At 44.5% G+C, this 26,459-nt stretch overlaps 1 protein-coding gene across 1 annotated transcript in view; it reads left to right on the top strand.

Annotated features, from left to right (window-relative positions):
- The window catches only part of LOC144954984 (ubiquitin carboxyl-terminal hydrolase-like), a 36,096-nt gene extending 10,886 nt beyond the window's left edge, over nt 1-25,210 (top strand). The window contains exons 4-8 of the mRNA XM_078885347.1: nt 3,590-3,725; nt 12,489-12,574; nt 18,214-18,261; nt 22,562-22,637; nt 25,074-25,210. Of these exons, the coding sequence (XP_078741473.1) occupies nt 3,590-3,725; nt 12,489-12,574; nt 18,214-18,261; nt 22,562-22,637; nt 25,074-25,195 (468 nt within the window). The 3' untranslated portion in view covers nt 25,196-25,210. The remainder of the gene's footprint in view (nt 1-3,589; nt 3,726-12,488; nt 12,575-18,213; nt 18,262-22,561; nt 22,638-25,073) is intronic.
- The last annotated feature ends 1,249 nt before the right edge of the window (nt 25,211-26,459 follow it).

Genomic DNA, 26,459 nt, shown 5'->3' with positions numbered 1-26,459 from the left:
ATAGACTGTATGTGTGTGTGTGTGTACTGGCAGTCTATATAGACTGTGCGTGTGTGTGTGTGTACTGGCAGTCTATATAGACTGTGCGTGTGTGTGTGTGTACTGGCAGTCTATATAGACTGTATGTGTGTGTGTGTGTACTGGCAGTCTATATAGACTGTATGTGTGTGTGTGTGTACTGGCAGTCTATATAGACTGTATGTGTGTGTGTGTACTGGCAGTCTATATAGACTGTATGTGTGTGTGTGTACTGGCAGTCTATATAGACTGTATGTGTGTGTGTGTGTACTGGCAGTCTATATAGACTGTGCGTGTGTGTGTGTGTACTGGCAGTCTATATAGACTGTATGTGTGTGTGTGTGTACTGGCAGTCTATATAGACTGTGTGTGTGTGTGTGTGTGTACTGGCAGTCTATATAGACTGTATGTGTGTGTGTGTGTGTACTGGCAGTCTATATAGACTGTATGTGTGTGTGTGTGTGTACTGGCAGTCTATATAGACTGTGTGTGTGTGTGTACTGGCAGTCTATATAGACTGTATGTGTGTGTGTGTGTACTGGCAGTCTATATAGACTGTATGTGTGTGTGTGTGTACTGGCAGTCTATATAGACTGTATGTGTGTGTGTGTGTGTGTACTGGCAGTCTATATAGACTGTATGTGTGTGTGTGTGTACTGGCAGTCTATATAGACTGTATGTGTGTGTGTGTGTACTGGCAGTCTATATAGACTGTATGTGTGTGTGTGTACTGGCAGTCTATATAGACTGTGCGTGTGTGTGTGTGTACTGGCAGTCTATATAGACTGTATGTGTGTGTGTGTGTACTGGCAGTCTATATAGACTGTATGTGTGTGTGTGTGTACTGGCAGTCTATATAGACTGTATGTGTGTGTGTGTGTACTGGCAGTCTATATAGACTGTATGTGTGTGTGTGTGTACTGGCAGTCTATATAGACTGTATGTGTGTGTGTGTGTGTGTACTGGCAGTCTATATAGACTGTATGTGTGTGTGTGTACTGGCGGTCTATATAGACTGTATGTGTGTGTGTGTGTGTACTGGCAGTCTATATAGACTGTATGTGTGTGTGTGTGTACTGGCAGTCTATATAGACTGTACGCGTGTGTGTGTGTACTGGCAGTCTATATAGACTGTGTGTGTGTGTGTACTGGCAGTCTATATAGACTGTATGTGTGTGTGTGTGTGTACTGGCAGTCTATATAGACTGTATGTGTGTGTGTGTGTACTGGCAGTCTATATAGACTGTATGTGTGTGTGTGTGTACTGGCAGTCTATATAGACTGTATGTGTGTGTGTGTACTGGCAGTCTATATAGACTGTATGTGTGTGTGTGTGTACTGGCAGTCTATATAGACTGTATGTGTGTGTGTGTGTACTGGCAGTCTATATAGACTGTATGTGTGTGCGTGTGTGTGTACTGGCAGTCTATATAGACTGTATGTGTGTGTGTGTGTACTGGCAGTCTATATAGACTGTATGTGTGTGTGTGTGTACTGGCAGTCTATATAGACTGTATGTGTGTGTGTGTGTACTGGCAGTCTATATAGACTGTGTGTGTGTGTACTGGCAGTCTATATAGACTGTATGTGTGTGTGTGTGTGTACTGGCAGTCTATATAGACTGTATGTGTGTGCGTGTGTACTGGCAGTCTATATAGACTGTATGTGTGTGCGTGTGTACTGGCAGTCTATATAGACTGTATGTGTGTGTGTGTGTACTGGCAGTCTATATAGACTGTATGTGTGTGTGTGTGTACTGGCAGTCTATATAGACTGTATGTGTGTGTGTGTGTACTGGCAGTCTATATAGACTGTATGTGTGTGTGTGTGTACTGGCAGTCTATATAGACTGTATGTGTGTGTGTGTGTACTGGCAGTCTATATAGACTGTATGTGTGTGTGTGTGTACTGGCAGTCTATATAGACTGTATGTGTGTGTGTGTGTACTGGCAGTCTATATAGACTGTATGTGTGTATGTGTGTGTGTACTGGCAGTCTATATAGACTGTGTGTGTGTGTGTGTACTGGCAGTCTATATAGACTGTGTGTATGTGTGTGTGTGTGTACTGGCAGTCTATATAGACTGTACGCGTGTGTGTGTGTGTGTACTGGCAGTCTATATAGACTGTGTGTGTGTGTGTGTACTGGCAGTCTATATAGACTGTGCGTGTGTGTGTGTACTGGCAGTCTATATAGACTGTACGCGTGTGTGTGTGTGTACTGGCAGTCTATATAGACTGTATGTGTGTGTGTGTGTACTGGCAGTCTATATAGACTGTATGTGTGTGTGTGTGTGTGTGTACTGGCAGTCTATATAGACTGTATGTGTGTGTGTGTGTACTGGCAGTCTATATAGACTGTATGTGTGTGTGTGTGTACTGGCGGTCTATATAGACTGTATGTGTGCGTGTGTGTGTACTGGCAGTCTATATAGACTGTGTGTGTGTGTGTGTACTGGCAGTCTATATAGACTGTATGTGTGTGTGTGTGTACTGGCAGTCTATATAGACTGTGTGTGTGTGTGTGTGTGTACTGGCAGTCTATATAGACTGTATGTGTGTGTGTGTGTGTACTGGCAGTCTATATAGACTGTATGTGTGTGTGTGTGTACTGGCAGTCTATATAGACTGTGTGTGTGTGTGTGTGTGTACTGGCAGTCTATATAGACTGTGTGTGTGTGTGTGTGTGTACTGGCAGTCTATATAGACTGTATGTGTGTGTGTGTGTGTACTGGCAGTCTATATAGACTGTATGTGTGTGTGTGTGTACTGGCAGTCTATATAGACTGTGTGTGTGTGTGTGTACTGGCAGTCTATATAGACTGTATGTGTGTGTGTGTGTGTACTGGCAGTCTATATAGACTGTATGTGTGTGTGTGTGTACTGGCAGTCTATATAGACTGTATGTGTGTGTGTGTGTACTGGCAGTCTATATAGACTGTATGTGTGTGTGTGTGTACTGGTGGTCTATATAGACTGTATGTGTGTGTGTGTGTACTGGCAGTCTATATAGACTGTATGTGTGTGTGTGTACTGGCAGTCTATATAGACTGTATGTGTGTGTGTGTGTACTGGCAGTCTATATAGACTGTATGTGTGTGTGTGTACTGGCAGTCTATATAGACTGTGTGTGTGTGTGTGTACTGGGGTGGCTAAAGCACAGCAAGTTGGCACAGTAGGGGGCACAGGTGGTGCATCAGCCACTCATCTCAGTCAGTCGACCCGTGGCACCTGCTGGGTCTGCCCCGTGACCTCCTGCCAGCGGGCCTTCGACACTTCACGTGGCCTCAAGGTGCACATGGCCTGGCACAAGCGTCGTGGTGACGTCACCGCCACTTAGTGGCGAATGGCGGTTGTTGTTGTTGTACTGGGGCACGGTAGTGTATCGGTTCGTGCACTGCACCCCGAAACCCGGCGACCCGAGTTGGCCTCCTCCCCTAGGTCGGCTCAGCCTCAAACGCGTACCTGGTGCGGCGTGTAGTAACACACCGCTGTGGCTCTCGTTACATCACTTGCACCCGCCCCCCCCCCCCCGCGTGTGGGCTACACGGGGGACCTTTGTCTTTGTGCAGGACTCTGGAGAGGGGCAGAAGGGGGCGGCCGCCCCTGCTGACGTGTACCATGTGACCCAGCCGGCCCAGACGCTGTGCGGCATTCTGGGTATCGTGCACGCCCTGGCCAACATCCCCCGCGCTGCACTGCGATTGGGTAACGCCGCGTCACGTGACCTGGGTTGTTGTTGATGGTCGCGGTGTTGATACTCTTAAGTTCTTTAGGTAAAGTCACGTGGGTAAAACATTAAATTAAAATTAATAAAATAAAAAATAAAAGCAATAACATCACGACGTTTCGGAGGCAACACAAGCAGCTTCCGTCTTCAGGTGGAACTGTCACAGCAAAATATCTGTATCAAGATGCAGATATCAAGATGCAGATATTTAGTATCTGCATCTTGATGCAGATATTTAGTATCTGCATCTTGATACGGATATTTAGTATCTGCATCTTGATACGGATATTTAGTATCTGCATCTTGATATCTGCATCTTGATACGGATATTTAGTATCTGCATCTTGATACAGATATTTAGTATCTGCATCTTGATGCAGATATTTAGTATCTGCATCTTGATGCAGATATTTAGTATCTGCATCTTGGTACAGATATTTAGTATCTGCATCTTGGTACAGATATTTAGTATCTGCATCTTGGTACAGATATTTAGTATCTGCATCTTGATACAGATATTTAGTATCTGCATCTTGGTACAGATATTTAGTATCTGCATCTTGGTACAGATATTTAGTATCTGCATCTTGATACAGATATTTAGTATCTGCATCTTGATACAGATATTTAGTATCTGCATCTTGATACAGATATTTAGTATCTGCATCTTGATACAGATATTTAGTATCTGCATCTTGATGCAGATATTTAGTATCTGCATCTTGGTACAGATATTTAGTATCTGCATCTTGATACAGATATTTAGTATCTGCATCTTGATGCAGATATTTAGTATCTGCATCTTGGTACAGATATTTAGTATCTGCATCTTGATACAGATATTTAGTATCTGCATCTTGATACGGATATTTAGTATCTGCATCTTGATGCAGATATTTAGTATCTGCATCTTGATACAGATAATTAGTATCTGCATCTTGATACGGATATTTAGTATCTGCATCTTGATACAGATATTTAGTATCTGCATCTTGATACAGATATTTAGTATCTGCATCTTGATACAGATATTTAGTATCTGCATCTTGATACAGATAATTAGTATCTGCATCTTGATACGGATATTTAGTATCTGCATCTTGATACAGATATTTAGTATCTGCATCTTGATACAGATATTTAGTATCTGCATCTTGATACGGATATTTAGTATCTGCATCTTGATACGGATATTTAGTATCTGCATCTTGATACGGATATTTAGTATCTGCATCTTGATACGGATATTTAGTATCTGCATCTTGATACGGATATTTAGTATCTGCATCTTGATACGGATATTTAGTATCTGCATCTTGATACAGATATTTAGTATCTGCATCTTGATACAGATATTTAGTATCTGCATCTTGATACAGATATTTAGTATCTGCATCTTGATACAGATATTTAGTATCTACATCTTGATACGGATATTTAGTATCTACATCTTGATACAGATATTTAGTATCTGCATCTTGATACAGATATTTAGTATCTGCATCTTGATGCAGATATTTAGTATCTGCATCTTGGTACGGATATTTAGTATCTGCATCTTGATGCAGATATTTAGTATCTGCATCTTGATGCAGATATTTAGTATCTGCATCTTGATACAGATATTTAGTATCTGCATCTTGATACAGATATTTAATATCTGCATCTTGGTACAGATATTTAGTATCTGCATCTTGATACAGATATTTAGTATCTGCATCTTGATACAGATATTTAGTATCTGCATCTTGATACAGATATTTAGTATCTGCATCTTGATACGGATATTTAGTATCTGCATCTTGATACAGATATTTAGTATCTGCATCTTGATACGGATATTTAGTATCTGCATCTTGATACAGATATTTAGTATCTGCATCTTGATACAGATATTTAGTATCTGCATCTTGATACGGATATTTAGTATCTGCATCTTGATACGGATATTTAGTATCTGCATCTTGATGCAGATATTTAGTATCTGCATCTTGGTACAGATATTTAGTATCTACATCTTGATACAGATATTTAGTATCTGCATCTTGATACGGATATTTAGTATCTGCATCTTGATGCAGATATTTAGTATCTGCATCTTGGTACAGATATTTAGTATCTACATCTTGCTACAGATATTTAGTATCTACATCTTGATACGGATATTTAGTATCTGCATCTTGGTACAGATATTTAGTATCTGCATCTTGATGCAGATATTTTGTATCTGCATCTTGATACGGATATTTAGTATCTACATCTTGATACGGATATTTAGTATCTGCATCTTGATGCAGATATTTAGTATCTGCATCTTGATACAGATATTTAGTATCTGCATCTTGATACGGATATTTAGTATCTGCATCTTGATGCAGATATTTAGTATCTACATCTTGATACGGATATTTAGTATCTGCATCTTGATACGGATATTTAGTATCTGCATCTTGATACAGATATTTAGTATCTGCATCTTGATACAGATATTTAGTATCTGCATCTTGATACAGATATTTAGTATCTGCATCTTGATGCAGATATTTAGTATCTGCATCTTGATACGGATATTTAGTATCTGCATCTTGATGCAGATATTTAGTATCTGCATCTTGGTACAGATATTTAGTATCTGCATCTTGGTACAGATATTTAGTATCTGCATCTTGATACAGATATTTAGTATCTGCATCTTGATGCAGATATTTAGTATCTGCATCTTGATACGGATATTTAGTATCTGCATCTTGATGCAGATATTTAGTATCTGCATCTTGATGCAGATATTTAGTATCTGCATCTTGATACAGATATTTAGTATCTGCATCTTGGTACAGATATTTAGTATCTGCATCTTGGTACAGATATTTAGTATCTGCATCTTGATACGGATATTTAGTATCTGCATCTTGATACAGATATTTAGTATCTGCATCTTGATGCAGATATTTAGTATCTGCATCTTGATACGGATATTTAGTATCTGCATCTTGATGCAGATATTTAGTATCTGCATCTTGATACAGATATTTAGTATCTACATCTTGATACAGATATTTAGTATCTGCATCTTGATACAGATATTTAGTATCTGCATCTTGATGCAGATATTTAGTATCTGCATCTTGATGCAGATATTTAGTATCTGCATCTTGATACGGATATTTAGTATCTGCATCTTGATACAGATATTTAGTATCTGCATCTTGATACGGATATTTAATATCTGCATCTTGATGCAGATATTTAGTATCTGCATCTTGATACGGATATTTAGTATCTGCATCTTGATGCAGATATTTAGTATCTGCATCTTGATACAGATATTTAGTATCTGCATCTTGATGCAGATATTTAGTATCTGCATCTTGATGCAGATATTTAGTATCTGCATCTTGATACAGATATTTAGTATCTGCATCTTGATGCAGATATTTAGTATCTGCATCTTGATGCAGATATTTAGTATCTGCATCTTGATGCAGATATTTAGTATCTGCATCTTGATACAGATATTTAGTATCTGCATCTTGATACAGATATTTAGTATCTGCATCTTGATGCAGATATTTAGTATCTGCATCTTGATGCAGATATTTAGTATCTGCATCTTGATACAGATATTTAGTATCTGCATCTTGATGCAGATATTTAGTATCTGCATCTTGATGCAGATATTTAGTATCTGCATCTTGATACAGATATTTAGTATCTGCATCTTGATGCAGATATTTAGTATCTGCATCTTGATACGGATATTTAGTATCTGCATCTTGATGCAGATATTTAGTATCTGCATCTTGATGCAGATAATTAGTATCTGCATCTTGATGCAGATATTTAGTATCTGCATCTTGATACAGATATTTAGTATCTGCATCTTGGTACAGATATTTAGTATCTGCATCTTGATGCAGATATTTAGTATCTGCATCTTGATGCAGATATTTAGTATCTTCATCTTGGTACAGATATTTAGTATCTGCATCTTGATGCAGATATTTAGTATCTGCATCTTGATGCAGATATTTAGTATCTGCATCTTGATGCAGATATTTAGTATCTGCATCTTGGTACAGATATTTAGTATCTGCATCTTGATGCAGATATTTAGTATCTGCATCTTGATGCAGATATTTAGTATCTGCATCTTGGTACAGATATTTAGTATCTGCATCTTGGTACAGATATTTAGTATCTGCATCTTGATGCAGATATTTAGTATCTGCATCTTGATACGGATATTTAGTATCTTCATCTTGGTACAGATATTTAGTATCTGCATCTTGATACAGATATTTAGTATCTGCATCTTGGTACAGATATTTAGTATCTGCATCTTGATACAGATATTTAGTATCTGCATCTTGATGCAGATATTTAGTATCTGCATCTTGATACAGATATTTAGTATCTGCATCTTGGTACAGATATTTAGTATCTGCATCTTGATACGGATATTTAGTATCTGCATCTTGATGCGGATATTTAGTATCTGCATCTTGATACAGATATTTAGTATCTGCATCTTGATACAGATATTTAGTATCTGCATCTTGATACGGATATTTAGTATCTGCATCTTGATACAGATATTTTGCATCTGCATCTTGGTACAGATATTTAGTATCTGCATCTTGATACAGATATTTTGCATCTGCATCTTGGTACAGATATTTAGTATCTGCATCTTGATGCAGATATTTAGTATCTGCATCTTGATACAGATATTTTGCATCTGCATCTTGGTACAGATATTTAGTATCTGCATCTTGATGCAGATATTTAGTATCTGCATCTTGATGCAGATATTTAGTATCTGCATCTTGATACAGATATTTAATATCTGCATCTTGATGCAGATATTTAGTATCTGCATCTTGATACAGATATTTAGTATCTGCATCTTGATGCAGATATTTAGTATCTGCATCTTGATACAGATATTTTGCTGTCACAGTTTCACCTGCAGACGGAAGCTTGCGTTGCCTCCGAAACGTCGTGATGTTATTGTTTTTATTTTTTATTAATTTTAATTTAATTTTTTACCTACATAGTGACTTTACCGAAATAACTAAGCGTATGAATCCTTGCAGTCACGAAAGCTTCAAATCGTGGTTTTGATGTTGATGATGATGTTGTTGATGGTGGTGGTGATGGCGATGGTGGTACGTACGTACGTATGTTGAACTTCTTTTGCACCCTACGTAGCCGTGCTGGTAAAATAAAATATTTTACCACTCTGCTATTATAAGCTGGTTTTCAGATCGCAAATGATCGCTCATCGTCATCGTCGCGTGCAAATTTATAGCGGGATCCAAATACTCTGAACGCTGGACGTTGATTCTAAATGTGGAGGGGAAAGCCGGAGGACCCGGAGGAAAATCCACGCGACCACGGGGAGAGAGAGAGACTCAGACTCCAAGTGTACAGCAGCAGGCATCGTCAGGGTCGAGATCGAACCCACGACCTCCTGTGTACCAGGCGAGGTAGTCAACATCTCTCAGGGTCTGGGATCGAACCCACGACCTCCTGCGTACCAGGCGAGGTAGTCAACATCTCTCAGGGTCTGGGATCGAACCCACGACCTCCTGTATATTAGGTGAGGTAGTCATCTCCTAGCAACCGTGATGATGATGATGAGAGAGAGACTCAAGACTCCAAATATACAGCAGCAGACATCGTCAGGGTCGGGATCGAACCCACGACCTCCTGTGTACCAGGCGAGGTAGTCAACATCTAGCAACCGTGATGATGATGATGATGACGAGAGAGACACAGACTTCAAATATACAGCAGGCGTCGGGGTATGGATGGAATTCACGACCGACCTCCTGTATACCAGGCGAGGTAGTTAACATCTCTCAAGGTCTGGGATTGAACCCACGACCTCCTGTAGGCCAGGCGAGGTAGTTAACATCTCTCAGGGTCTGGGATCGAACCCACGACCGCCTGCATACCAGGCGAGGTAGTCAACATCTCTCAGGGTCTGGCATTGAACCCACGACCTCCTGTATACCAGGCGAGGTAGTCAACATCTCTCAGGGTCTGGGATCGAACCCACGACCTCCTGTGCACCAGGCGAGGTAGTCAACATCTCTCAGGGTCTGGGATCGAACCCACGACCTCCTGTAGACCAGGCGAGGTAGTCAACATCTCTCAGGGTCTGGGATTGAACCCACGACCTCCTGTAGACCAGGCGAGGTAGTCAACATCTCTCAGGGTCTGGGATCGAACCCACGACCTCCTGCGTACCAGGCGAGGTAGTCAACATCTCTCAGGGTCTGGGATTGAACCCACGACCTCCTGTAGACCAGGCGAGGTAGTCAACATCTCTCAGGGTCTGGGATCGAACCCACGACCTCCTGCGTACCAGGCGAGGTAGTCAACATCTCTCAGTGTCTGGGATTGAACCCACGACCTCCTGTATATTAGGTGAGGTAGTCATCTCCTAGCAACCGTGATGATGATGATGAGAGAGAGACACAGACTTCAAATATACAGCAGGCGTCGGGGTATGGATGGAATTCACGACCGACCTCCTGTATACCAGGCGAGGTAGTTAACATCTCTCAAGGTCTGGGATTGAACCCACGACCTCCTGTAGGCCAGGCGAGGTAGTCAACATCTCGCAGGGTCTGGGATCGAACCCACGACCGCCTGCATACCAGGCGAGGTAGTCAACATCTCGCAGGGTCTGGGATCGAACCCACGACCTCCTGTGTACCAGGCGAGGTAGTTAACATCTCTCAGGGTCTGGGATCGAACCCACGACCGCCTGCATACCAGGCGAGGTAGTCAACATCTCGCAGGGTCTGGGATCGAACCCACGACCTCCTGTGTACCAGGCGAGGTAGTTAACATCTCTCAGGGTCTGGGATTGAACCCACAACCTCCTGTAGACCAGGCGAAGTAGTCAACATCTCGCAGGGTCTGGGATCGAACCCACGACCTCCTGCATACCAGGCGAGGTAATCAACATCTCGCAGGGTCTGGGATCGAACCCACGACCTCCTGTGCACCAGGCGAGGTAGTCAACATCTCTCCGGGTCTGGGATCGAACCCACGACCTCCTGTGTACCAGGCGAGGTAGTCAACATCTCTCAGTGTCTGGGATCGAACCCACGACCTCCTGTGTACCAGGCGAGGTAGTCAACATCTCTCAGGGTCTGGGATCGAACCCACGACCTCCTGCGTACCAGGCGAGGTAGTCAACATCTAGCCACCGTTGCGCTAAACACAAAAAGCAGTTCTGAAGAAATTAGTTATTTTAGATTTTAAAAGTGCAGATGATGCATGTGACGGCGCTGTTCTTGATGACGCGGGGAGTGGTGGCGCAGCGGTGAGCGCACGCAAACATGGCAGATGCCAAAGTTCGATACGAATATCTGACTCGGTCCTGCGCCTACCCTAGGCCGACTCTAACTCAAAATCAGTCGCTGGTGTAGCGGTGTGCGTAGCCCGCATGCCCAGCCACCGCATGCCTAAACAGCTTTTCATCGGTTCCGTAACGCTGTGTGGAAGCTACCTGGTCTGTCGCTCCGCACGAAGCTTCAGGTCTTCTCGGCCACGGTCATTCCCTCCCTTCTCTACGCTTGCGAAACGTGGACCCCCCTAATGGAGCATCTTCGCCGGTTGGAAACATTTAGGCTGGCCTGCCTACGATCCAGCCTGGGTTTAACCAGGCTGGATTGTGTGAGGAGCTCACAAATCCTTGAAAGATCTGGGCAAAGTCCCATCGGTGAGCTCCTCCGGCAGGCAAGGCTGCGTTGGCTGGGTCATGTAGCCCGCATGCCCAGCCACCGCATGCCCAAACAGCTTTTGTTCGGCCGGATCGAGGGGGCTAAACGGGCGCGGCACGGGCTAGAGAAGAGATGGAGTGACGTGGTACAGGAGGACGTGGAGCTGAGTGGACTTGCCGATGACTGGTACCAGCGGTGTCAAGATCGGCCTCAGTGGAGGAGGCTCGTGAAGGACGCTACTGGGCAGTTGGAGGCAGTCGCCCTCCAAGAACAACGGAGGGCGGAGGAGCGACGCTCACAACAACGAGCGGAGCGCCGGGTGGCTAAAGCACAGCAAGTTGGCACAGTAGGGGGCACAGGTGGTGCATCAGCCACTCATCTCGGTCATCTCGGTCAGTCGACCCGTGGCACCTGCTGGGTCTGCCCTGTGAGCTCCTGCCAGCGGCGAGCCTTCGACACTTCACGTGGCCTTAAAGTGCACCTAGCCTGGCACAAGTACCCTGATATGAATGGTGGTGGCGGTGGTGATGGTGATGGTGGTGGTGATGGTGATGGTGGTGGTGGTGATGTTGGTGGTGGTGATGATGGTGGTGATGGTGGTGGTGGTGATGGTTATGGTGGTGATGTTGGTGATGTTGGTGATGTTGGTGGTGATGGTGGTGGTGGTGATGGTGGTGGTGGTGGTGGTGATGATGGTGATGATGGTGGTGGTGGTGATGTTGGTGGTGATGGTGATGTTGGTGGTGGTGATGTTGGTGGTGGTGGTGGTGGTGATGTTGGTGGTGGTGGTGGTGGTGATGATGGTGGTGATGTTGATGTTGGTGGTGATGATGGTGGTGATGTTGATGTTGGTGGTGGTGATGTTGGTGATGTTGGTGGTGGTGGTGATGTTGGTGGTGGTGGTGATGTTGGTGGTGGTGGTGATGTTGGTGGTGGTGGTGATGTTGGTGGTGGTGGTGATGTTGGTGGTGATGTTGGTGATGTTGGTGATGGCTACAGACAGTGACTCCTCATTCAAGAAATTCCTGGAGGAGACGAAGTCTCTGAGCCCCGCGGAACGAGGAGAACGCCTGCATAGTGACAAGGTAACCACCACCATCACATCAACCACCATCACATCATCATCACCATTAACATCAACCACCATCACCACCACCCACAACAACCACCACCACATCAACCACCATCACCACCACCCACCTCAACCACCATCATCAACATCAACCACCATCACCACCACCCACCTCAATCACCACCACCCACCTCAACCACCATCACCACCACCCACCTCAACCACCATCACCACCACCCACCTCAACCACCATCACCACCACCCACCTCAACCACCATCACCACCACCCACCTCAACCACCATCACCACCACCCACCTCAACCACCACCACCCACCTCAACCACCATCACCACCATCACATCAACCACCATCACCACCATCACATCAACCACCATCACCACCATCACATCAACCACCATCACCACCACCCACCTCAACCACCATCACCACCACCCACCTCAACCACCATCACCACCACCCACCTCAACCACCATCACCACCACCCACCTCAACCACCATCACCACCACCCACCTCAACCACCATCACCACCACCCACCTCAACCACCATCACCACCATCATCACATCAACCACCATCACCACCATCATCACATCAACCACCATCACCACCACCCACCTCAACCACCATCACCACCACCCACCTCAACCACCATCACCACCATCACATCAACCACCATCACCACCACCCACCTCAACCACCATCACCACCATCCACCTCAACCACCATCACCACCATCATCACATCAACCATCACCACCACCCACCTCAACCACCATTACCACCACCCACCTCAACCACCATCACCACCACCCACCTCAACCACCATCACCACCACCATCACATCAACCACCATCACCACCACCCACCTCAACCACCATCACCACCACCCACCTCAACCACCATCACCACCACCCACCTCAACCACCATCACCACCATCACATCAACCACCATCACCACCATCACATCAACCACCATCACCACCATCACATCAACCACCATCACCACCACCCACCTCAACCACCATCACCACCACCCACCTCAACCACCATCACCACCACCCACCTCAACCACCATCACCACCACCCACCTCAACCACCATCACCACCACCCACCTCAACCACCATCACCACCATCACATCAACCACCATCACCACCACCCACCTCAACCACCATCACCACCACCCACATCAACCACCATCACCACCACCACCCACCTCAACCACCATTACCACCATCACATCAACCACCATCACCACCACCATCACCACCACCCACCTCAACCACCATCACCACCACCCACCTCAACCACCATCACCACCACCCACCTCAACCACCATCACCACCACCCACCTCAACCACCATCACCACCCACCTCAACCACCATCACCACCACCCACCTCAACCACCATCACCACCACCCACCTCAACCACCATCACCACCACCCACCTCAACCACCATCACCACCACCCACCTCAACCACCATCACCACCATCACATCAACCACCATCACCACCACCCACCTCAACCACCATCACCACCACCCACCTCAACCACCATCACCACCACCCACCTCAACCATCATCACCACCACCCACCTCAACCACCATCACAACCACCCACATCAACCACCATCACCACCACCCACCTCAACCACCATCATCACCATCCACATCAACCACCATCACCACCACCCACATCAACAGCCACATCAACATCACCACCATCACCTTCACCATCACCCACGTCAACAACCACGTCAACATCACCACCATCACCCACATCAACAGCCACGTCAACATCACCACCTTCACCATCACCCACGTCAACAACCACGTCAACATCACCACCATCACCCACATCAACAACCACGTCAACATCACCACCATCACCCACATCAACATCACCACCATCACCCACATCAGCAACCACATCAACATCACGACCATCACCCACATCAACATCACCATCACCCACATCAACAACTACGCCAACATCACCATATGTTTCGATGTTAGTGTCTGTGTGTATATCTGCATGGTGTGTGTCTGTGTGCACGTGCACCTAGCCTGGCACAAACGCAGTGGTGACGTCACCGCCACTTATTGGCGAATGCCGGTTATTGTATATCTCTTATCTGCTCGTGTGTGCGTGTTTGCGTGCGTGTGTGTGTCTGTCTGCGTGTGTGTGTCTGTCTGCGTGCGTGTGTGTGTCTGTCTGCGTGTGTGTGTCTGTCTGCGTGCGTGTGTGTGTCTGTCTGCGTGTGTGTGTGTGTTTGCGTGCGTGTGTGTGTCTGTCTGCGTGTGTGTGTGTGTGTTTGCGTGCGTGTGTGTGTGTGTCTGTGTGCGTGTGTGTGTTTGCGTGCGTGTGTGTGTGTGTCTGTCTGCGTGTGTGTGTGTCTGCGTGTGTCTGTCTGCGTGTGTGTGTGTGTCTGTCTGCGTGTGTGTGTCTGTCTGCGTGTGTGTGTGTGTCTGTCTGTGTGTGTGTCTGTCTGCGTCTGTGTGTGTGTCTGTCTGCGTGCGTGTGTGTGTCTGTCTGCGTGCGTGTGTGTGTCTGTCTGCGTGCGTGTGTGTGTCTGTCTGCGTGCGTGTGTGTCTGTCTGCGTGCGTGTGTGTGTCTGCGTGCGTGTGTGTGTCTGTCTGCGTGTGTGTGTCTGTCTGCGTGTGTGTGTGTTTGCGTGCGTGTGTGTGTGTGTCTGTGTGCGTGTGTGTGTGTGTGTCTGTCTGCGTGCGTGTGTGTGTCTGTCTGCGTGTGTGTGTCTGTCTGCGTGCGTGTGTGTGTCTGTCTGCGTGCGTGTGTGTGTCTGTCTGCGTGCGTGTGTGTGTCTGTCTGCGTGCGTGTGTGTGTCTGTCTGCGTGCGTGTGTGTGTGTGTGTGTGTCTGTCTGCGTGTGTGTGTGTGTCTGTCTGCGTGTGTGTGTGTGTCTGTCTGCGTGCGTGTGTGTGTCTGTCTGTCTGCGTGCGTGTGTGTGTCTGTCTGCGTGCGTGTGTGTGTCTGTCTGCGTGCGTGTGTGTGTCTGTCTGCGTGCGTGTGTGTGTCTGTCTGCGTGCGTGTGTGTGTGTCTGTCTGCGTGCGTGTGTGTGTGTGTGTCTGCGTGCGTGTGTGTGTCTGCGTGCGTGTGTGTGTGTGTGTCTGCGTGCGTGTGTGTGTGTCTGCGTGTGTGTGTGTGTGTCTGCGTGCGTGTGTGTGTGTGTGTCTGCGTGCGTGTGTGTTGTCTGTGTGCCTGTTTGTGTGTGTGTGTGTTGTCTGTGCGTGCGCGTGTCTGTGCGCGCTCGTGTGTGTTTTCTGTGTCTGTGTGTGTTTTCTGTGTGTGTCTGCGTGTGTGTGTGTGTCTGTCTGCGTGCGTGTGTGTGTGTTTGCGTGCGTGTGTGTGTCTGTCTGCGTGCGTGTGTGTGTGTGTCTGCGTGTGTGTGTGTGTTTTCTGTCTGTGTGTGTGTCTGTGTGTCCTATATGTGTGCGTGCGTGTGTGTGTGTTTGCGTGCGTGTGTGTGTGTTTGCGTGCGTGTGTGTTGTCTGTGTGCCTGTGTGTGTGTGTTGTCTGTGCGTGCGCGTGTGTGCGCGCTCGTGTGTGTGTTTTCTGTGTTTGTGTGTGTTTTCTGTGTGTGTCTGCGTGTGTGTGTGTTTTCTGTGTGTCTGTGTGTGTTTTCTGTGTGTGTTTTCTGTGTGTGTCTGTGTGTGTTTTCTGTGTGTGTGTGTGTCTGTGTGTGTTTTCTGTGTGTGTCTGCGTGTGTGTGTGTTTTCTGTGTGTCTGTGTGTGTTTTCTGTGTGTGTCTGCGTGTGTGTGTGTTTTCTGTGTGTCTGCGTGTGTTTTCTGTGTGTGTCTGCGTGTGTGTGTGTTTTCTGTGTGTCTGTGTGTGTTTTCTGTGTGTGTCTGCGTGTGTGTGTGTTTTCTGTGTCTGTGTGTGTTTTCTGTGTGTGTCTGCGTGTGTGTGTGTGTTTTCTGTGTCTGTGTGTGTTTTCTGTGTGTGTCTGCGTGTGTGTGTGTGTCTGTGTGTGTTTTCTGTGTGTGTTTTCTGCGTGTGTGTGGGTTTTCTGTGTCTGTGTGTGTTTTCTGTGTGTGTCTGTGTGTGTTTTCTGTGTGTGTCTGCGTGTGTGTGTGTTTTCTGTGTGTCTGTGTGTGTTTTCTGTGTGTGTCTGCGTGTGTGTGTGTTTTCTGTGTGTGTGTGTGTATGTCTGTGTATCCTATATCTATCTATGTGTGTTTGTGTGCGTGTGTGTGTTTTCTGTGTGTGTTTTCTGTGTGTGTTTTCTGTGTGTGTTTTCTGTGTGTGTGTGTGCGTGTCTGTGTGTGTTATGTGTGTGTATGTCTGTGTCCTATATCTGTCTATGTGTGCGTGCGTGTGTGTGTGTATGTGTTTGTGTGCGTGTGTGTTTTCTGTGTGTGTTTTCTGTGTCTGTGTGTGTGTGCGTGTGTGTGTTTTCTGTGTGTGTTTTCTGTGTCTGTGTGTGTGTGCGTGCGTGTGTGTGTTATGTGTGTGTGTGTATGTCTGTGTCCTATATCTGTCTATGTGTGCGTGCGTGTGTGTGTGTATGTGTTTGTGTGCGTGTGTGTGTTTTCTGTGTGTGTTTTCTGTGTCTGTGTGTGTGTGCGTGTCTGTGTGTGTTGTGTGTGTGTGTATGTCTGTGTCCTATATCTGTCTATGTGTGCGTGTGTGTGTTTGTGTGCGTGTGTGTGTTTTCTGTGTCTGTGTGTGTGTGCGTGTCTGTGTGTGTTATGTGTGTGCGTGTATGTCTGTGTATCCTATATCTATCTATGTGTGCGTGCGTGTATGTGTTTGTGTGCGTGTGTGTGTTTTCTGTGTGTGTTTTCTGTGTGTGTTTTCTGTGTCTGTTTGTGTGTGTGTGTGTCTGTCTGTGTGTGCGTGTGTCTGTGCGTGCTCGTGTGTGTGTCTGTCTGTGTGCGTGTGTTTGTGTGTGCGTGTCTGTGTGTGTGTCTGTGTTTTCTGTGTGTGTGTTTTCTGTGTTTGTGTGTGTGTGTGTGCGCGTGTCTGTGCGCGCTCATGTGTGTGTGTTTTCTGTGTCTGTGTGCGTGCGTGTCTGTGTGTGTTATGTGTGTGGGTGTATGTCTGTGTGTTCTATATCTATCTATGTGTGTGTGTGTTTGTGTGCGTGTGTGTTTTCTGTGTCTGTTTTCTGTGTGTGTCTGTGTGTGTGTCTGTGTGTGTCTGTCTGTGTGCGTGTCTTGTGTGTCTGTGTGCGTGTCTTGTGTGTGTTTGTGTGTGTGTGCGTGTGTGTCTGTGTGTCTGTCTGTGTGTGCGTGTGTCTGTGTGTGTGTGTCTGTCTGTGCGTGTGTGTGCGTGTCTGTGTGTGTGTCTGTGTGCGTGTCTGTGTGTGTGTCTGTGTGTGTGTGTGCGTGTGTGTCTGTGTATGTGTGCGTGTGTGTCTGTGTATGTGTGCGTGTCTGTCTGTGTGTGCGTGTGTCTGTGTGTGTGTGTCTGTGTGTGTGTGTCTGTGTGTGTGTCTGTGTGCGTGCGTGTGTCTGTGCGTGTGTCTGTGCGTGTGTCTGTGCGTGTGTCTGTGTGTGTGTGTCTGTGTGTGTGTCTGTGTGCGTGTCTGTGTGTGTGTTTGTGTGTGTGTGTCTGTGTTTTCTGTGTCTGTGTGTGTGTGTGTGTCTGTGTGCGTGTGTGTGTGCAGGCCATTTCTAAGGCGCACTTGGCTTGCGCTAATCAAGGCCAGTCCCAGGTACGTTACACAAACATAATAAAGGTCCCCCGTGTAGCCTCTTATTGCTCGGGGCAAGTGCTGTTAGTGGCGAGTGGGGCATTGTGAAGGCTACCGGCACTGCAGCGCACGAGGGGGGTGGGTGGCCAGCACCACCACACCCGGCCGCCTTTGTCTCCCCAGTGGCGATGTTTGACGCACACCGCTGCGCCAGGGTACTCGTTTAAGGCTGAGTGGACCTAGGGGCAAGCTCTGGAAGCGGTTCAAATGCTCGTCGCTGGTGTTGGTGGTGAGCGTGAGCGCGAATCGGATCCGGGTCGCCGGGTTCGTAGCGCAGCGGGGATTCATCTTCTTGGTTCTTTCGGTAAAGTCACGTAGAAGGGAAATAATAATAATATTATTATTTGTTATTATTTATCTTTCAGTAAAGTCGCGTGGGAGGGAAATAATAATATTATTTGTTATTATTTATCTTTCAGTAAAGTCGCGTGGGAGGGAAATAATAATACTATTTGTTATTATTTATCTTTCAGCAAAGTCACGTGGGAGGGAAATAATAATAATAATATTTGTTATTATTTATCTTTCAGCAAAGTCACGTGGGAGGGAAATAATAATAATATTTGTTATTATTTATCTTTCAGCAAAGTCACGTGGAAGGGAAATAATAATAATATTTGTTATTATTTATCTTTCAGCAAAGTCGCGTGGGAGGGAAATAATAATAATATTTGTTATTATTTATCTTTCAGTAAAGTCGCGTGGGAGGGAAATAATAATATTATTTGTTATTATTTATCTTTCAGCAAAGTCACGTAGAAGGGAAATAATAATAATATTTGTTATTATTTATCTTTCAGCAAAGTCACGTGGAAGGGAAATAATAATAATATTTGTTATTATTTATCTTTCAGCAAAGTCACGTGGGAGGGAAATAATAATAATATTATTTGTTATTATTTATCTTTCAGCAAAGTCACGTGGGAGGGAAATAATAATAATATTTGTTATTATTTATCTTTCAGCAAAGTCACGTGGGAGGGAAATAATAATAATATTTGTTATTATTTATCTTTCAGCAAAGTCGCGTGGGAGGGAAATAATAATATTATTTGTTATTATTTATCTTTCAGCAAAGTCGCGTGGGAGGGAAATAATAATATTATTTGTTATTATTTATCTTTCAGCAAAGTCACGTGGGAGGGAAATAATAATAATATTATTTGTTATTATTTATCTTTCAGCAAAGTCACGTGGGAGGGAAATAATAATATTATTTGTTATTATTTATCTTTCAGCAAAGTCGCGTGGGAGGGAAATAATAATAATATTTGTTATTATTTATCTTTCAGCAAAGTCACGTGGGAGGGAAATAATAATAATATTATTTGTTATTATTTATCTTTCAGCAAAGTCACGTGGGAGGGAAATAATAATAATATTTGTTATTATTTATCTTTCAGCAAAGTCGCGTGGGAGGGAAATAATAATATTATTTGTTATTATTTATCTTTCAGCAAAGTCGCGTGGGAGGGAAATAATAATATTATTTGTTATTATTTATCTTTCAGCAAAGTCACGTGGGAGGGAAATAATAATAATATTATTTGTTATTATTTATCTTTCAGCAAAGTCACGTGGGAGGGAAATAATAATATTATTTGTTATTATTTATCTTTCAGCAAAGTCGCGTGGGAGGGAAATAATAATAATATTTGTTATTATTTATCTTTCAGCAAAGTCACGTGGGAGGGAAATAATAATAATATTATTTGTTATTATTTATCTTTCAGCAAAGTCACGTGGGAGGGAAATAATAATATTATTTGTTATTATTTATCTTTCAGCAAAGTCGCGTGGGAGGGAAATAATAATAATATTTGTTATTATTTATCTTTCAGCAAAGTCACGTGGGAGGGAAATAATAATAATATTTGTTATTATTTATCTTTCAGCAAAGTCGCGTGGGAGGGAAATAATAATATTATTTGTTATTATTTATCTTTCAGCAAAGTCACGTGGGAGGGAAATAATAATATTATTTGTTATTATTTATCTTTCAGTAAAGTCGCGTGGGAGGGAAATAATAATAATATTTGTTATTATTTATCTTTCAGCAAAGTCACGTGGGAGGGAAATAATAATAATATTTGTTATTATTTATCTTTCAGCAAAGTCACGTGGGAGGGAAATAATAATAATATTTGTTATTATTTATCTTTCAGCAAAGTCACGTGGGAGGGAAATAATAATAATATTTGTTATTATTTATCTTTCAGCAAAGTCACGTGGGAGGGAAATAATAATAATATTTGTTATTATTTATCTTTCAGCAAAGTCGCGTGGGAGGGAAATAATAATAATATTTGTTATTATTTATCTTTCAGCAAAGTCGCGTGGGAGGGAAATAATAATAATATTTGTTATTATTTATCTTTCAGCAAAGTCACGTGGGAGGGAAATAATAATAATATTTGTTATTATTTATCTTTCAGCAAAGTCACGTGGGAGGGAAATAATAATAATATTTGTTATTATTTATCTTTCAGCAAAGTCACGTGGGAGGGAAATAATAATAATATTTGTTATTATTTATCTTTCAGCAAAGTCACGTGGGAGGGAAATAATAATAATATTTGTTATTATTTATCTTTCAGCAAAGTCACGTGGGAGGGAAATAATAATATTATTTGTTATTATTTATCTTTCAGCAAAGTCGCGTGGGAGGGAAATAATAATAATATTTGTTATTATTTATCTTTCAGCAAAGTCACGTGGGAGGGAAATAATAATAATATTTGTTATTATTTATCTTTCAGCAAAGTCACGTGGGAGGGAAATAATAATAATATTTGTTATTATTTATCTTTCAGCAAAGTCGCGTGGGAGGGAAATAATAATATTATTTGTTATTATTTATCTTTCAGCAAAGTCACGTGGGAGGGAAATAATAATAATATTTGTTATTATTTATCTTTCAGCAAAGTCGCGTGGGAGGGAAATAATAATAATATTTGTTATTATTTATCTTTCAGCAAAGTCACGTGGGAGGGAAATAATAATAATATTTGTTATTATTTATCTTTCAGCAAAGTCGCGTGGGAGGGAAATAATAATAATATTTGTTATTATTTATCTTTCAGCAAAGTCGCGTGGGAGGGAAATAATAATAATATTTGTTATTATTTATCTTTCAGCAAAGTCGCGTGGGAGGGAAATAATAATAATATTTGTTATTATTTATCTTTCAGCAAAGTCACGTGGGAGGGAAATAATAATAATATTTGTTATTATTTATCTTTCAGCAAAGTCGCGTGGGAGGGAAATAATAATATTATTTGTTATTATTTATCTTTCAGCAAAGTCGCGTGGGAGGGAAATAATAATAATATTTGTTATTATTTATCTTTCAGTAAAGTCGCGTGGGAGGGAAATAATAATAATATTTGTTATTATTTATCTTTCAGCAAAGTCACGTGGGAGGGAAATAATAATAATATTTGTTATTATTTATCTTTCAGCAAAGTCACGTGGGAGGGAAATAATAATAATATTTGTTATTATTTATCTTTCAGCAAAGTCACGTGGGAGGGAAATAATAATAATATTTGTTATTATTTATCTTTCAGTAAAGTCGCGTGGGAGGGAAATAATAATAATAATATTATTTGTTATTATTTATCTTTCAGCAAAGTCACGTGGAAGGGAAATAATAATATTATTTGTTATTATTTATCTTTCAGCAAAGTCACGTGGGAGGGAAATAATAATAATATTATTATTTGTTATTATTTATCATTAATATTATTTCCCTTCCACGTGACTTTACCGACAGAACCAAGGAGAACTGCCATGTCGCTGTCCGTGATGCTGACGTTTTTAAAAAAAAACGCCACTTTTTTTTCAAATTTTCTTGCCGTGGGTTTCGCACCCGATGACGGTCGCTGCTTGCGTTGCAGGCGAAACGTCGTGAGCATTTTATTGGTTTGTGTTTCTATTATTTTATTGTTTCACTTCTACGTGGCGACTTTACCGAAAGAACCAATAATATGATTTGTATATAGACACGAGGTCTCCTGTGACCCCGTGACCCTGGCCGACCCCGTGACCCTGGCCGAACCCGTGACCCTGGCCGACACCGTGACCCTGGCCGACCCCGTGACCCTGGCCGACCCCGTGACCCTGGCCGAACCCGTGACCCTGGCCGACCCCGTGACCCTGGCCGACACCGTGACCCTGGCCGAACCCGTGACCCTGGCCGACCCCGTGACCCTGGCCGACACCGTGACCCTGGCCGACCCCGTGACCCTGTGACCCCCAGGTGCCAGGCGAGCCGTCGAGCGTCGATCTGCATTACGTGGCGCTGGTGTGCGTGGGAGGCGGCCTGTACGAACTCGGTGAGGGAGACGGGGTGACCTGCATCGTCGCCGCAACATCGTCACCGCCATCGTCACCATCATCACCATCACCACCATCATCACCATCATCGCCATCACCACCATCGTCACCAGCCGCCATCATCACCACCATCGTCACCACCATCGTCGCTACAACATCGTCACCGCCATCACCAGCATCGTCGCCACCATCGTGTGTAGCGTACAGTGTAGTGTGTATCGCTTCTGAAAGTGCACGGTGCGTTGACCGCCTTTGTTCGATGGCTAGAATGCCAATACTATGTAGTTTATACTTTATATAAAGTTTATACTTTATATATAAACTACATCGTAGAAAGCTTTAAATCGAAAAACATGTAGTTTAGACTTTAGTTGTTTACGTGGTGGTTTAGTAACTGCAGCTACACACTATTAACACTCCTTCCCTGTATTAATGCTACACCCTATCCCCTCCCTTTGTCGCTGCTAATCCTGCGTAATGCACGGGGCAAAACATGACTTTAGACCCCTCGCCAAACCTCCTACGCATTCCACAAGTAGTGCTAATCGCATACCTGCATTTGCCATAAATACGCTACATTCCTCTTGATATGCAAATTCGTTTGTCAAGGCGCCCTTCCCCCCTCCAACCCAGCAGCTTAAATAGACGCTCCAAGCCTGGAGTGTGTCATTCAGACGCTGTCTACTCGACAGACCTGGTCTCCACCTGAGGACGGCTGCTTGCGTTGTGGCCGAAACGTCGTGAGAATTATTTTATTGTGTTTTATTTTTAATATTTTATTATTTCCCTTCTACGTGGTGACTTTACCGAAAGAACCAAGAAGATAAATTTCGGATTTAAAGCTTCTTTCGTGACTGCAGCAGGGATTCATCTTCTTGGTTCTTTAGGTAAAGTCGTCACGTAGAATGGAAATAATAAAATAATAAAAATAAAACAATAAAATACAATTCTCACGACGTTTCGGCCACAACGCAAGCAGCCGTCCTCAGGTGAAGAACAGGTCTATCGGAAAGACAGCGTCATTCACATCATCAACATCATCATCAACATCATCAACATCATCATCTACATCATCAACATCATCTTTTTTTTTCGGATTTAAAGCTTCTTTCGTGACTGCAGCAGGGATTCATCTTCTTGGTTCTTTCGGTAAAGTCACGTAGAATGGAAATAATAAAATAATACAAATAAAACATCATAAAATAAGACGCTGTCTTCTCGACAGACCTGATCTCCACCTGAGGACGGCTGCTTGCGTTGTGGCCGAAACGTCGTGAGAATAGTATTTTACTGGTAGGAACGAAGTGAACCAGCCTACAATAGATGATACCGTCCGTCCGTCCGTGCGATGTCCGATGAGGTGTAGCAACTTCGCCCCCCACTGCAAACACTTGGCAGGACCCTACACAAACCTTTAGACTCAGCGAGGCTTTCCTGGCTAAACACGTGTAACATTTTTACACTATGAGACATCTCTTTTAGCAGTGGCAAAATATAATGGTAGGTTTTTACCCTTTTAACTGGTACAAAACTGACACCTTTATTCAAGGCGTCATGTTTGCAATGACCACAACACAAGTAGTCAATAAAGCAAACAAAAAGAAGCAACTCTGATAAGGATAATAATATGCACTGTCCTTGAAGTTGATTGGCCCACACCCGAGACAGCTTTCTTTAGAGCCTAGTCCCCATTGGTGTAGGGCCAGATGACACCAGAAGGCGCACAACTCAATGCATATTATTATCCTTATCAGAGTTGCTTCTTTTTGTTTGCTTTATTGACTACTTGTGTTGTGGTCATTGCAAACATGATGCCTTGAATAAAGGTGTCAGTTTTGTACCAGTTAAAAGGGTAAAAAGCCTACCATTATAAGTGTAACATTCCCTTATAATTCCCTGAGATGGCTTTTAATTTTAAATAGAAACATTTAAATTTAAAGCTTTTACATAAATAATTAAAACATTTAAATAAAAAATTAACTCACAGCGGCCTAAAGCCTACAGCTAGGCCTAAAGCCTAGAACTAGGCCTCACAGTCTCCCTTCGTATCGTACCCCCGCGTGTGTGAAACGGAGTTAATGTTTAACAATGTTACATTCCCTGATGTTTTTAAATAGAAACATTTACATTTAAAGCTTTTACATAAATAATTAAAACATTTAAATTAAAAATTAACTCACAGCGGCCTAAAGCCTACAGCTAGGCCTCAAAGTCTCCCTTCGTATCGTACCCCTGCCATTTCATTTGATCATAGCCATTCATTTGTTCGTTCCTACCAGCCCACCCCGCAGGGACCTGTTTTGATGTTTTATTTCTATTTTTTTATTATTTCCCTTCTACGTGACGACTTTAGCGAAAGAACCAAGAAGATAGAATGCCAATGTTGTTGACGTTGTTGACGTTGTTGTTGTTGTTGACGTTGTTGACGTTTGTAGATGGATGGAAGTCTGCCCCAGTGCACCATGGGCCTTCCAGCGCGGACTCCGTTCTGGAGGTGAGGTGGAGACGCGGCGGAGATCCTCCTCCCTCCCTCCCCTCGTGTCTCACGAGATGTTGACTACCTCGCCTGGTACACAGGAGGTCGTGGGTTCAATCCCAGACCCTGAGAGATGTTGACTACCTCGCCTGGTCTACAGGAGGTCGTGGGTTTAATCCCAGACCCTGAGAGATGTTGACTACCTCGCCTGGTCTACAGGAGGTCGTGGGTTCAATCCCAGACACTGAGAGATGTTGACTACCTCGCCTGGTACACAGGAGGTCGTGGGTTCAATCCCAGACCCTGAGAGATGTTGACTACCTCGCCTGGTGCACAGGAGGTCGTGGGTTCAATCCCAGACCCTGAGAGATGTTGACTACCTCGCCTGGTGCACAGGAGGTCGTGGGTTCAATCCCAGACCCTGAAAGATGTTGACTCCCTCGCCTGGTCTACAGGAGGTCGTGGGTTCAATCCCAGACCCTGAGAGATGTTGACTACCTCGCCTGGTCTACAGGAGGTCGTGGGTTCAATCCCAGACCCTGAAAGATGTTGACTACCTCGCCTGGTCTACAGGAGGTCGTGGGTTCAATCCCAGACCCTGAAAGATGTTGACTACCTCGCCTGGTCTACAGGAGGTCGTGGGTTCAATCCCGTGTCTCACTGTCCCGTGTCTCACTGTCCCCGTGTCTCACTGTCCCCGTGTCTCACTGTCCCCGTGTCTCACTGTCCCCGTGTCTCACTGTCCCCGTGTCTCACTGTCCCGTGTCTCACTGTCCCCGTGTCTCACTCTCCCCGTGTCTCACTGTCCCCGTGTCTCACTGTCCCCGTGTCTCACTGTCCCGTGTCTCACTGTCCCGTGTCTCACTCTCCCCGTGTCTCACTGTCCCTGTGTCTCACTGTCCCCGTGTCTCACTGTCCCCGTGTCTCACTGTCCCGTGTCTCACTCTCCCCGTGTCTCACTGTCCCCGTGTCTCACTGTCCCCGTGTCTCACTGTCCCCGTGTCTCACTGTCCCCGTGTCTCACTGTCCCCGTGTCTCACTGTCCCGTGTCTCACTGTCCCCGTGTCTCACTGTCCCGTGTCTCACTGTCTCCGTGTCTCACTGTCCCGTGTCTCACTGTCCCGTGTCTCACTGTCCCCGTGTCTCACTCTCCCCGTGTCTCACTGTCCCCGTGTCTCACTCTCCCCGTGTCTCACTGTCCCGTGTCTCACTCTCCCCGTGTCTCACTGTCCCCGTGTCTCACTGTCCCCGTGTCTCACTGTCCCGTGTCTCACTGTCCCCGTGTCTCACTGTCCCGTGTCTCACTGTCCCCGTGTCTCACTGTCTCCGTGTCTCACTGTCCCGT

This window comes from Lampetra fluviatilis, unplaced genomic scaffold (assembly GCF_964198595.1).
Source record: "Lampetra fluviatilis unplaced genomic scaffold, kcLamFluv1.1 SCAFFOLD_171, whole genome shotgun sequence".
Taxonomy (NCBI): domain Eukaryota; kingdom Metazoa; phylum Chordata; class Hyperoartia; order Petromyzontiformes; family Petromyzontidae; genus Lampetra; species Lampetra fluviatilis.
The sequence above is the reverse complement of the archived record's forward strand: the minus strand, read 5'-3'. Positions and strand labels throughout refer to the sequence as shown.